At 45.9% G+C, this 13,919-nt stretch overlaps 1 protein-coding gene across 4 annotated transcripts in view; it reads right to left on the bottom strand.

Moving 5' to 3' along the window:
• The window catches only part of FECH (ferrochelatase), a 36,494-nt gene extending 24,736 nt beyond the window's left edge, over positions 1–11,758 (bottom strand). For 3 of the 4 annotated variants that reach the window (XM_068993770.1, XM_068993769.1, XM_068993766.1), the window contains exons 1-2: positions 11,632–11,758; positions 5,577–5,703 (exon numbers count right to left, since the gene is read on the bottom strand). In XM_068993770.1, coding sequence (XP_068849871.1) covers positions 5,577–5,703; positions 11,632–11,677 — 173 coding nt within the window. In that variant the 5' untranslated portion in view covers positions 11,678–11,758. Of the gene's footprint in view, positions 1–5,576; positions 5,704–6,574; positions 6,602–11,631 lie in introns of those variants that run through there. The other variant, XM_068993767.1, reaches the window with a different exon arrangement.
• Positions 11,759–13,919: the final 2,161 nt, after the last annotated feature.

Below are 13,919 nucleotides of genomic sequence, written 5' to 3' on the forward strand. Positions count from 1 at the left end.
AGGTTCCATTCTAAACAGCGGAGCCGTGGGCGGCCCTATAACTTTAAACCTCCACAGTGAACTACTAGCCCAGCTCTCTCTCTAAATAAATACATCCTTATTTATTCCCTTCTCTTTGGTTAATTATTATATTATTACTGACTTCAGTTATTCCCTGCTACTCCACTTCCTCCTCCAGAGCCTGCCTGACCGCCTTTTCAGGGTCTCCTGCTGTGATGAATTACATTTCTCACTTTCCCCTCACCTTTCCACCCTTCACCTAAAACCCAACTACCTGAGCAACTCCTACGAAACACCGGTCTAAGTTACTCAAGTTGGTTCTGAGCTAAAGAATCAACCATTACTGAATGAGCAAAGAGAAACAAAAAAGAAAGTCAAGCAGCTTCTGGGACCTTTTTTAAAAAAGGACTGTGCAAAAGTGCAATATATGCACAATGCTAGGCAACTGTTACAGCGTTCTAATTCCTAAACATTTTCGTCGCCCTCAAAAAACTCTCATACCCATCACCAATATTCCCCATCCCCCCCAGCCCTCACCCCTGGCAACCTCTAATCTTCTTACAGATTTGCCTATTCATAGAAGAGAATCATTTCTGGCCTATTGGCCTAAATAATATCATATGTGGTTTTCTGTGTCTGCTTTTTCACCCAGCATAAAATGTGCAAGGTTCATTCACGTTATAGCACGAATCAGTACTTCTTTCCTTTTTGTGGCCGAATAATATTCAATCATGTGGATATCCTCTCCACTCACTCTTGATAAAATGAGAAATAAGCAGCCTCACATTTATTTAAAATGCCGTTATTACAAATGCTGAGGGGTCTACTTTCTCTGTCTCCTAGGCCAAAACCACCTCCAGTTATAGCAGTGACTGGAGCAATCCTGCTGAGATGGCTCTCGTTTGGAAGATTGCTCGTAAAGGGTTCTAAATCTAATGATATGATGACAGTTTAATTGCAATTTTTAAAAAAGTGTCAGTCATGTTTGGCAATCATTTTAGGCAATAGAGTGGGTCAAATTTATACAAGTGGAAACTGTTTTCTTGATTGAATACACTTTAGATGGATGAAGTAGATATCTGAATTCTTGGCCTAAATTTTCAAAATAAGAACCAATTCCTGGGGAAAGGGAAGAGCTGCATTACAACAAAGTCAAGGATTTTCTCATTTAGACCCCACTGTATAGACTAACCAAGGTCACTTTTCCCACCATTTTCTTAGGCCAGGGTTTCTTGACCTTGGCCCTGCTAACGCTGATAGGTGGGTAATCCTTTGTTATGGGGCTGACTTGTGCATTGTAGGAGGCCGAGTGGCTACCTTGGCCTCCAGTTACTAGATGGTAACAGCACACGCCACACCCCAGCTGTGACAACCAAAAACGTCTCCAGCTATTGCCAAATATGTCCCAGGGGACAAAAATATCCACTCCCCACCCTCTGTTCAGAACCACTATGTTAGAGAAATGGGTTTAATCTCCTTTTACCAAACCAAACAACTACTTTGAAGTTACTGTTCCATAACTTTTCCACACCCTCTGACCAGAAGTCATTATCAATGAATTAACAAACCTGTGTTTAGTTTTCTTTTCTTGATATCTGAAAATTCCAGATTCATTATATTGTGAAACTGTAATATTCCCTTAATCTTTCCACTTAGGCCACTGGTGTTCTCCTGGGATTCCATCTTTCACCCTCAAAAAGCTGTGACTCACAATAAATTAAGTGCATTTTCCCATGGATTGCTGCCAGTTAACAGATTACTGGTTAAGAGACTTACCTAAGCCACAGAGGGTATCAACGTGCAAACGGGATTTAGAACTGTTTTTCATCTATAACACCTGAGCTCAGAACAAGAGTGGTTTTAAATGGGATGTTACTCTGTCCTGCAAACCCATGTTTTTGCAAACCATGTTGATCTTATACATGAAAGAGACACACGATGTGAAAACACCTAAATACACTTGCACTTAATTCAAAACTGTGCTGTGCATGATGAATGGAGCATTAGGAAGCCCTAGTCTGACACCCTTTATTCCCGAACGTGAAGAGCAAAGCTTTAGTCAAGGGTCAACATCTCCTCTCCCCTCCAGACACAGCACATCTGAGACCAAGGTTTGATTGGCCAAGTTCCCTTTGTTTGAATGGAAGAGTTGTTCCTGGCAAACATATGCAAAGTTTCTCATTTGAAAAGTTTGCTACATTCTGCCATTTATATTCTTGACTTCTCAAAATAGAAGGTTTTTCCTTTGAACTGTTAATTGGACAAAACAAAAACTGAAGCTCGTCAATTAATAAAGGAACAAAATAATTATACTCTGTTGTATATAATCAGCATCAAGATAAAAAAAAAAAAAAACAAATCCCAGCTCTTCATTAAATCCCCTAGATGTAATTGGCCAGAGGACCTATGTGGCCTCTAGAACAGGGTTTGGCAAACTCCAGTCCATCGGCCAAATTTGACCCCATGCTCCCTGACTGCTTTTGTAAATAAAGTTTTATTGGAATAGAGTTCCATTCATTTGTTTACACATCACAAGTGGCTGCTCTCACATTGCAATGGGAAAGGTGAATAGCAGTAAACAAGATCAAGTGGCCCACGAAGCCTGAAAAATCGCTCAGGGCTTTGCAGACAAATTCGTCCTGTAGTATCGTCCAGTGCAGTCTGAGCACTAAGCAACACAAGGCCTTCATCATATCTGGCATCAGAATGACTCACAAAGACACCACTTCATTGTCGTTGTTCAGTTGCTAAGTCATGTCTGACTCTTTGAGACACCATGGACTACAGCATTCCAGGCTTCCTTGTCCTTCACTAGCTCCTGGTGTTTGCACAAATTCATGTCCATTGAATCAGTGATGCCACCCAACCATCTCATCCTTTGCCACCCCTTCCTCCTGCTTTCAATCTTTCCCAGCATCAGGGTCTTTTCCAGTGAGTCGTCTCTTTACATCAAGTGGCTGAAGTATTGGAGCTTCAGCTTCAGCATCAATTCTTCCAATGAATATTCAGGGTTGATTTCCTTTAGGATTGACTGGTTTGATCTCCTTGAAGTCCAAGGGACTCTCAAGAGTCTTCTCCAACACAGTTAGAAAGCATCAGTTCTTCAGTACTCAGCCTTCTTTATGGTCCAACTCTCACATCCGTACAGGACTACTTGAAAACCCATAGCTTTGACTATATGGACCTTTGTCAGCAAAGTGATGTCTCTGCTTCTTAATATGCCATCTAGGTTGGTCACAGCTTTCCTTCTAAGGAGCAAGTGTCTCAATTTCATGGCAGCACTCACTTCATTATTTTTCTTTTTTTAAATGGTGACTTTAAAAAATTTATTTATTTTTGGCTGTACTAGGTCTTTGTTGCTGAGCACAGTCTTTCTCTAGTTGCTGAGGGTGGCAGCTGCTCTCCAGTTGGGCTGCACAGGTTTCTCACCTCGGTGACCTCTCTTGTTGCAGAGGACAGGCTCAAGGCACACGGGCCTCATTAGCTGTGGTGCACAGGCTCTGCGGCTGTGGCACATGGGCTTAGTTGCTCCTCAGCATGTGAAATCTTCCCGGACCAGGGACTGAACCCGTGTCCCCTGCGTTATCAGGTGGATTCTTAACTACTGGAGCACCAGGGGAGTTCCATCACCTCCTGTATTCAAATGCCAGAGATAACCACTGTGCTCTATAACATGGATAAACAAATCATGATTTAAGAGAATACTCTTGAGTGAGTGAAAGTCGCTCAGTCATGTCCGACTCTTGGCAACCCCATGGATTGTAGCCTGCCAGGCTCCACTGTCCATGGAATTCTCCAGGCCAGAATACTGGAGTGGGTAGCCATTCCCTTTTCCAGGGGATCTTCCCGACCCAGGGATTGAACCCAGGTCTCCCACATTGCAGGCGGATTCTTTACCAGCTGAACCACCAGGGAAGCCCAAGAATGCTGGAGTGGGTAGCCGTTCCCTTCTCCAGAGGATTGTCCCAACCCACGAATCAAACCAAGGTGTCCTGCATTGCAAGCAGTTTCTTTACCAGCTGAGCCACCAGGAAATACTCTTAGGCTATTAAAATAATGTAAACTTTTTATAGTTACGTGACAGTCATATTACTAAACAAAAACAGGAAGCTATAAAAATAATTTATGCAGCATTCTCACATTTTGATAAATATATACTGAGTAAATATTAATAGGTATATGAGTAAATATTAATAGATACAAGTATAGAGACAAAATACTGGGTGGTGAGATTATCAGATTTTTTTTTTCTCTTGTCTGTACTTTCTAAAATGAACTGATTTGTTTTCTATAAATATGATATAAAGTTACTAGAGTTGGGAGTTTTTTTAGATTTTTTAAATTTAATTTTAATCATTTAATCTTAAGGCTATTTATGTTGTTGACTTTGGCCACTAGGATAACATAGTAAAAAAATAATTTTTCTCCCAGGGTTCCACATCCAATCAGTTCTTCAGGTTACACCAAACCCTAAATATTTAAAGCACTCTGTACTATGGCTGGGGTGAGCAAAGAGGGCCAGGGCGGGCAGAGGAATGGCTTCCTGCTGGGCCCGCCCCCAGGACACAGACAGCGTCTGTGCTTCCAGTCTTCCTCCCCTCGAGTGCTCTTTTAGGAGCCCAAGAGTCAAAAGGAGTTGACTCGGGGCCCCACCCTGGTGCCCGATCCCCAACAAACCTCAGTTCCCTGCAGATGCTCAATCATCATGCCCAGGGTCACACGTGACAAAAAGTAACAAACACAAAGTAAGACCATTTTATTTTCAAAGCTGTAGAACTCTGGCAGAACAACTGGTCTAACAGAAAGGTCAGGGAGTTAATGGCTCACAGAGACTTTCTTTCTCTCTTGCCCAGTGTTCAAGTGCGCCCCTCCCATCTGTGTACTCGTCTAAAAGTGCCCGTCACAGTCTTCTAATGCGTCTGTACCAGAGGGAGACTTGAAAACAGCTGAGGCTTCGGATATTGAAAAGGACACTCGGCAGCAACGCCAGGCCTGCTGACGTCCAACCTGCAGACAGCAGAGGTGAGGGAGGGACATGCTTTGTTCTTTGATAAACGGTAAGTCCTATTATGTTGTTTATAATTTTGTTCAATGGGTTTAACAGTTTACTGCAGAAATTCATGGTAGATTATTCTTTTTCCTGCACAGGACATGTATTTCATAAGTATAATTATGTTAGGTTCATAAATACATTTCCAGTATATACATAATTTCTGTTACATGACATGTTCCAGAACTAAGTTCCCACCTGATTTGCCAACTGCACACAACTCTGTGTCGTTTAACAAAAGACCTGTGGGATTTTTATTTGTCAAGCAGATCTCAATGGAGCTGGGCAAAAAAATTTTAATTAAAAAAAATGGAAAAATCTATCAAAATTCAAAACAACGTGTAAAGCCTTAATTGGAGGTGAAATCTACAGTTTAACAGCTTTTGAAAGGAGGCCAAGAAAATAACATACTGCTTCTTACATACGGGGTTTTCCCAACACCTCTCCTCCTAGGTAGCTGGTATCCACTGGTGTTTACGTCAGAAAAAAAGGAGATCCTTATTAGTATGTAAAGTCGGACTCATACCTGTTCCCCGGCTGAGCCTGAGGCTTGGGGCTTCTGGCGCGCTGGGCAGTTTCCGTGGCGGCTGCCGCTGTGGCCGCACCCGACTGGCACCTCCACGGCTGACAGGCCCTTGAGCAACCACACAGCACTGTGACAAAATTAAAGGGGCAGCATGAAATCTAGCTGGAAAGTAATTTCTTTTGAAGAGGCCCTCAGAGCATAATTCCTGGATTTAAAATTTAAAGGGATGCTACAGCAGAGGCGATTTCCCCAGCGTTTGTCTGCAGGTGGGTGCAGGCCCTCAAGCCTTGTCTGAGGGGATGGGGTGGTGTCCCCTGGGATGGCATCTCGCAGCCGCCTGGACGGAACCTTCTTGGAAGCCTCCTCTCCCTGCTTTGGCTGCCGGTTTTCATATGACCCTTCAAGACAATCACTGCAGGTTATGACGGCAGCATGCTACTCATGAAGGTGAGGAGCCGGTGAAAAAGGTTCAGACCACTGATTAAAGGAGTGGCGTGCACGCGTGCTAAGTCGCTTCAGTCGCGTCCAGTTCTTTGCGACCCCATGGACTGTAGCCTGCCAGGCTCCTCTGCCCATGGGAATCTCCAGGCAAAAACACCAGAGTGGGTTGCTGTGCCTTCCTCTGGGGGATCGTCCTGACCCAGGGGTCGAACTCACATCTCTTATGTCTCCTGCACTAGCAGGCGGGTTCTTTGCAATTAGCACCACCTGGGAAGCTGGGCCAGTTTTCCTCACTGGCATAGATCTCATATCTACCCACGAGCCTTCTCCAATACGATACTGGACCTGAGAACCCCAGGATCGAGCCTGGACTCTGACAAGCTGGGAGAATCCCTGTTTCCAAGGGCCAGTGCTGGCCCTCCTCCTTCTCCACTCCACTCCACGGGGTATGCCATCTGTACCGCCAAGGGCTCATGGACTTCCAGAGCCCCCCCCCACCATTTCTGACCAGGCTCCCAGTGCCCAGGACCCCAAATTCCCTGACTCCAAAGCCTCACTTCCAGGGTCTGCAGGCCTCTTTGCGGCATCCATCCTTCTGAGGGTGGGCTGTACCATCAGTATTAGTCATTCTTGACCTGAAGGGTGGCCAGTGGGTGGCTGCTCATGGGGTCAAGAGTGGAACTTGAACACTGGAGTAGGCACAAGACTCTTCATTATGCCAGCAGGCCAGGCATGAAGAGAGTAGCAGGCAGGTCTGCCCACCAGAGGCAACTTGCTCAAGGCCCTGGCATTTACACGGCAACTGTGAAGAGTTCAAGAGTTCACCCTTCCAGCCATTAGCAAGGTCTATGTCAGCATAGCAGAACAGAACATAAAACAGTCTGCTAGCTGGCTATATATGGGTCTTGTCCCAGGCACCTTAAGACTTAGTTGTGGGCCTGGAGAGTGGGGGAGTGGAGGAGGGCACGGGCCATACCCCATTACAGCATGGAGAGCATTCATCCTTAAACAACACGGAGTGAAGTGAAATGGAAGCCACACAGTCGGTACTGAAGCTGGCAGTGCGGGACAGTGGTTACTCCTGTGCCCCAGAGCATACACATGACTTCCCCACCCCGTTCTCAAACCAGCAGGTCTCAAACCAACGTGAGAGCAATCTTCTACCCTCCTCCCACTTATGAGTCAAAGGCGTTCTGGTGAGGGACTCGGGCTGTGGACCACCAGGTGGAACTCTCGACAGTTCTGCCACTGACTAGTAACAGAACTGGGACTGGCTTGTAACCTTTCTGACCCTTACTTTCCCACCGAAAAATGATGACACCCTGCTATCCAAAGCCTCCTGGTAAACATTACAGCAGGTAAGACCAGTGGAGTATTTTGCACAACGCCTGCAGGTGGCGCTAGCGGTAAAGAATCTGCCTGCCAATGCAGGAACCTTAAAGACACCTGGGTTCGATCCCTGGGTTGGGAAGATCCCCGGGAGAAGGGAATGTCACCCCACTCCAGGATTCTTGCCTGAAAAACCCCACGGGCAGAGGAGCCTAGTAGGCTACAGTCCAGGGGGTCAAAAGAGTCAGACACGACTGAGCATGCATACATACATATGCCTGTATCATTTTCTTTTGTGTCTAGGGCATCGGGGCTACACCTGCTCCTTTTTTTTTTTTTTTTTAATTTTAATCACCTGCCATGTCTATAAAACATAGGAGAATGGTATTTCCCGGCCAGTCAGATTTCCAGCTATCCAGATTGTGCACACGCTCAGCAGAGCTAATAACATGAGCTTGAGCCAAACAATCCTTAACTCAAAGCAGAAATGCAAAGACGGAAATGCAGAAGTGCAACCCCACTCAAATGAAGTCTCAAACCAACTCCCATCTCCTTGTTTTAGACAAGCCCAATTCTGATCTGCATGATGAGACCTAAGCAGGCTCTCAATCAAGCCACCATGTCCCCAGTTCCTTATACGAATGGGGTTATATCAGATTCTATGGGGTATCAGAATGGAAATTTGGCATTACACAATTTGACTTTTGGTACTATAATAAGATTTCCTCCTGCAAACTTTAAAAGGGGATGGGGTAGGGGTGGGCAAAAAGGGATGAGAGTCTCCAACCAGTACATTAGTATTTCTTAGAACAATTAGGGAGCTGGGAGCTTTTTGAGCTGCTACCCTATTGCCATGCCCTTAACTTACAAAATTCTCTTCTCTGAGGTGAAACACATTCTCAAAGAAGGGTGATGCTGCTAAAACAAACAAACAAACAAACAAAAAAAAAACGGATCCTTTCTGCTCAGGATATAGGGTTAACACACACCCACTTCTCAAGGACTTCTCTAAAACACTCCTTCCTAGTGGTCCGGTGGTAAAGAATTCCCCTGGCAACCCAGGGGACACAGGTTCCATCCCTGGTTCCGGAAGATCCCACACGCCTCGGGGCAACTAAGCCTGTGCACCACGGCTAGAGAGTAGCCCCCACTCACAACTAGAGAAAGCCTACACACAGCAGTGAGCATGCAGCAGAGCCAAGTATCAACCATCAATAATTTAAAAACAAATAAATACAACACTCCTCTCCCCAGTGATCTGAAGACTCTAGAGAGGCGGTGGGTCTCCTGCTGCTGCTGCTGCTGCTGCTAGGTTGCTTCAGTCGTGTCCCACTCTGTGCGACCCCATAGACGGCAGCCCACCAGGCTCCGCCGTCCCTGGGACTTTCCAGGCAAGAGTACTGGAGTAGGGTGCCATCGCCTTCTCCAAGTGTGTCTCCTGCCTAATGATTAGTATTAATCCATCTAAAGGAGTCTAATTATTCAAAGAACACGATGGGACTTCTGAAAATACTCAGCTAACTGCTTGAGAGAAACTCAGAGGCACAGGCAGCACCGGTCCGGTGTAGAGAGTGTTCTGAGCTAGAGAGATCCAACTGAAAATTCCAGACAGGATCAAACGAAGTTATGTGGCAGTACTTGGGCAACTCGCTGAGCTACTCCAAGCCTCACTTTTCCTCATCTCTAAAACAGTGACGAGGCCAAATTTTCAGCGCTCTTGTAATGATTAGGAAAGCTTTTAGAAATCTATATCCAGCCCCAAGAACAGTGCCTGGCACAATGCTGGTAATTAAGCAAGAAAGAACACTCAATAGTAAAGATTGGCCCACCCATAAACTAAGACCAGGTAAGTCTAACCCTACTCTTGGCATGGACAACTGGTCTACCTTTGGAAGGCCTACAGACAATAAAAGCTATAAAACCAAGGGACATGCAGAAGAGAAGATGGTGTAAGAAAACAAAACTTCATCAATTCCTGGACACACCAAATACATGAATCGTTCAAAAGTATACCTGTGACTTAAGATGTTCATGAGTATTAACTGGTCCCCCCAAACCAAATTATTTAATATTTTGGCTGCCTGGGGCTGGTATACAGGAGTAGAAAGCAAGGTACACAAGGACCTAACACTGCTCTTTTCTACCACAGAGGAGATGAGGATTATTTTAAAAGGTCCTTATAAATATGTGTACCATTTTAAAAATTAACAGAAATAAAGTTCTATGCTATAACTATTAATAAGCACTTGGGGAGAGGAGGCTTTAAGAATTGTTATCTATTTGATATGGAGCCAAAATGTTCTAATGTATTAATTTAAACATTGATATGTATATATTTTCTTATTATTTAGATTTTTTTTTTCTAATTACAAAAGACATATATGCCTAACATAGAATATCTGGAAAGGAAAAGGCACAGAGAAACAATAATTATTCTATCAGCTTTCTAAAATATACATATATACCAGGGAGCTTCTAATTAATTCTGTAATATGCTAAAAACAGAATATAACATTTTGCTTTGCTACTTTGAGAATTCATTTTGAGAAATACTATTCAATTTTTCTATCCCATATGTTAATCCTTTCATATAAAACAAGATACAGTAGTGTGAAAGTGAAAGTGAAAATGTTACTCAGTAGACTCTTTCGAGACCCCATGGACTATATAAGCCCACCAGGCTCCTCTGTCCATGGGACTCTCCAGGCAAGAATACTGGAGTGGGTTGGCATTCCCTTCTCCAGGGCATCTTCCCGACCTAGGGATTGAACCCAGGTATCCTGTATTGCAGCAGATTCCTTACCATCTGAGCCACTGGGGAAAATCAGTCTGTAATTCAACTGAACTTCAAATCTATTTCTGCTGTGGCTTCTGAATCCTTCCAGTTAGTTACTTATCACCTGAATAGCAAAGCATTTAAAGATCCTCAAATTGTTCTATGACCTCAACTCTAGAGCCTGTCAGACTTTCTTTTGGCACTGGAAAAGGTCAATTAAAGAAAAGACTAATTTGACACTTCTTTCAGCCCTGTTACTGGCACTGGGCTCCCTTTTCTTAAAAGATAATGTCTTTCATCTCCCACTGCCCTTACTGACCTGACTGTCATTGGACACTGGGTCCTAGCAAAGGCACCTGTAATAACATTTGGAGCTCAGAATGGACTCTCTCCACTCCTTCTCAGTAGGTGCCAGATTGACAAATTAGGGAACTTCTTTTAACAAAAATTAATAAATCAGGTCTGGGTCCAATCACCATTCAAATGCACTAATCAAGCATCTTAGCAGGTGGCAGCCTTTTATGTAACAGTAACATTTTGAGGGTATCTATGTATCTACTGTGTGCCAGGCCCTGGGCTACAGCCTTTACCTGTAACCAGCTAATCTTCATGGCAAGCCTATGAGGTATTACCTTCTCTGTGTCTGGCAAATTTCACGCTGGGGTGAATGCCTCACTCCGGAATGGAGGAAGGGGGGAGGCGGGAGGTGGGGTGCGGGGGTGGGTAGAAATCGCAGGGACGCTGCAGAGCTCGCTAGTGTCCCAGCTAGGTGTGTCTGAACCAGGGTCCAATCCGCTCATCTTTTGGACTCATCCTACGTTCACCTCTGTATCAGAAACCTGTGGTGTTCTCAGTGGGTCTTCTTTATTTTCCAAATATCTCTAGGAAATACTAGCCCAGGCTGCCCTGGATTATTTATTCTCCAAATATCTAATTTGGGCTAGAAAACTATTCCCCAAATATCTAATCCTGGGCTAGTATTTTCCAGCCCTGGAGTGGGTCCTGCTGCTAAGGACGAGTGAGCACCGGGGTGCTGCCAGCGGCCAGGGCAGGGCAGCAGTGGGCAAAGTGTAATCTCCGCCACCAGGGAGGGAAGCCCAGGGAGGAGACCTCTGCTGATGCTCCTGACAACGATGCCAACGTTACTGTCTCTGCGGCGGGCCCTTAACGCACTCTACCTCCCGTGATCACAACCATCCTGCGGCTTTCATTAGTCGTATTTTACAGATGAGATCCAAGGCTGAGAAATTTCAGCCCCTGCTCACGGCCACCCACCTGACCCACGGGGCTCCGGAACCCCTCCCCGCGGCCGCTCAGGATCCCCGGGTGACCCACGTTAGCCCCCCTCTCGCTCCTCCCAGGGGAGGCCCCCTTTCCGAATCCCTTCTCCGCCCCCCTGCGCCCCCCGCCGCCGGTCCAGGACGTTCCCCAGGCTCCGGGGCCTCGGCGTCCGCTGCCCGCTGTCCCCGCCTCGGCGGCGGCGGCGGCGGCTGCCACGGCCCCACTTACGCCGATCGCGGAGCAGGACGCCCGCAGATCGCAGGGCCGCAGCCATGTTTGTGCCGACTGAAAGCGCTCCCGGGGCGGGCTCGGCCGGGGACCTGGGTTCCTCCGGCGGCAGCACAACCAAGAACCCGCCCCGCCAACCGCCTAGCCGCGGAGCCCAGCACCAACCAGCCGCGCCATCCCACCGTGCAGCAACGCCCCGCTCCCGGCTGCGCGTCTTCTCATTGGCTGGAGGGTGGGCGTGGCCGGAGGGCGGGCTCAGGCGGAGATACGCCCCTCTGTCCGGCGGTTCCCAAAGCAAAGGCCCCTGCCTGCTGAATTCTAAATGGTGCATTCTGAGCTTTAGTGGTGTCCGACCTTTTCTGACCCCATGGACCGTAGCCTACCAGGCTCCTCTCTCCATAAGATTCTCCAGGCAAGAATACTGGAGTGGGTTGCTATGTCCTCCTCCATGGGATCTTCCTGACCCAGGGATCGAACCCATTTCTCTTACCTCCCCTGCATTGCGAACGGGTTTTTTGGTGTGTGTGTGTGTGTGTGTGTGTGTGTGTGTGTGTGTGTGTGTGTGAGAGAGAGAGAGAGAGAGTGTGTGAGAGAGAGAGAGAGAGAGAGAGAGTGTGTGTGTGTGTATGTGTGTGAAAGGGCCCAGGACTGTGCTATTGGCATCTTCCACCCCAACCACCAAAATGCTGTTCCAGTCACCCTGAAAACATGGCCCTGGTTGCAAGCACCTATCTAACCAAGGCAGGAACTGCAGGAAAGAACTTTCTTGACATTTCCATTAGTTACATAGGACAATGCTTTTGCCTCAATGCTCCAGTTTTGTTGCCTAGTTGCAGCACAACTGTGCAGACCCTGTTTTATTTTGCTTTGAGAAAAGAAATTATGTCAGACACTTATGACATAATTATTAAGTTCCTCTGCAGTATCTCTTTGCAGCAGAGTTTGACAGCTGGGAACCAGAAAGCGTTAAACCTTACGCTGCTAACGTAAGAGCATTAGGAAAAGTGAAGTCCAGTCCGGCAACTGCATTTTTTTGGAGGGCTGGGATGGGGAGGTTCGTCAGTATCATGTCAGCTCACCTTTGCAAGGTGACTGCCAGGCCCCAAACCTGCCCACGAAACAGGTGCCCCCCTCATTTCTAGCCCTTCCTCATTCTCACACCTCTGCCCACCCTTCCAGTTCTTACCTTCAGTACATCTCCAAGTACAAGATCAACCTTTGGAACAGAAAGGTGTCACATACCATTTTTTCATTCACTGAACAAATATTGAGCACCTACTGTGTGCAACAGGGAAACATCCGTGAAGAGAACAGACAAGGGTCTTACATGGGGATTTGGGGAGAGACAGAAAACAATCACAATATGTAGTATTTGGGGTAATTATGAGGGTTAGAAGGAATGAAGGGAGGTGGGGGAGGGGGGTCTAGTGTGATTGAAACAGACAGGTCAGAGAAGTCCTCACTGACACTTAGGCAGAGACCTGAAGAAGTAAGGGGGCAAGCCATGTGGAACATTCCAGGAAGATGGAGCCTAGATTGAGTGGAAAACCAGTTTTTTGTAGCTAAAATGTATGCTTTTGATTGAATTAGTTTATTATTAAAGCTGAAGTTGAACGGTTTTATGAAGACCTACAAGACCTTTTAGAACTAACACCCAAAAAAGATGTCCTTTTCATTATAGGGGACTGGAATGCAAAAGTAGGAAGTCAAGAAACACCTGGAGTAACAGGCAAATTTGGCCTTGGAATGTGGAATGAAGCAGGGCAAAGACTAATAGAGTTTTGCCAAGAAAATGCACTGGTCATAGCAAACACCCTCTTCCAACAACACAAGAGAAGACTCTACACATGGACATCACCAGATGGTCAACACCGAAATCAGATTGATTATAGTCTTTACAGCCAAAGATGGAGAAGCTCTATACAGTCAACAAAAACAAGACCAGGAGCTGACTGTGGCTCAGATCATGAACTCCTTATTACCAAATTCAGACTCAAATTGAAGAAAATAGGGAAAACCGCTAGACCATTCAGGTATGACCTAAATCAAGTCCCTTATGATTATACAGTGGAAGTGAGAAATAGATTTAAGGGCCTAGATCTGATAGATAGAGTGCCTGATGAACTATGGGATGAGGTTCATGACACTGTACAGGAGACAGGGATCAAGACCATCCCCATGGAAAAGAAATGCAAAAAAGCAAAATGGCTGCCTGGGGAGGCCTTACAAATAGCTGTGAAAAGAAGAGAAGCGAAAAGCAAAGGAGAAAAGGAAAGATATAAGCATCT

Source organism: Capricornis sumatraensis, chromosome 21 (assembly GCF_032405125.1).
Source record: "Capricornis sumatraensis isolate serow.1 chromosome 21, serow.2, whole genome shotgun sequence".
Lineage (NCBI taxonomy): Eukaryota > Metazoa > Chordata > Mammalia > Artiodactyla > Bovidae > Capricornis > Capricornis sumatraensis.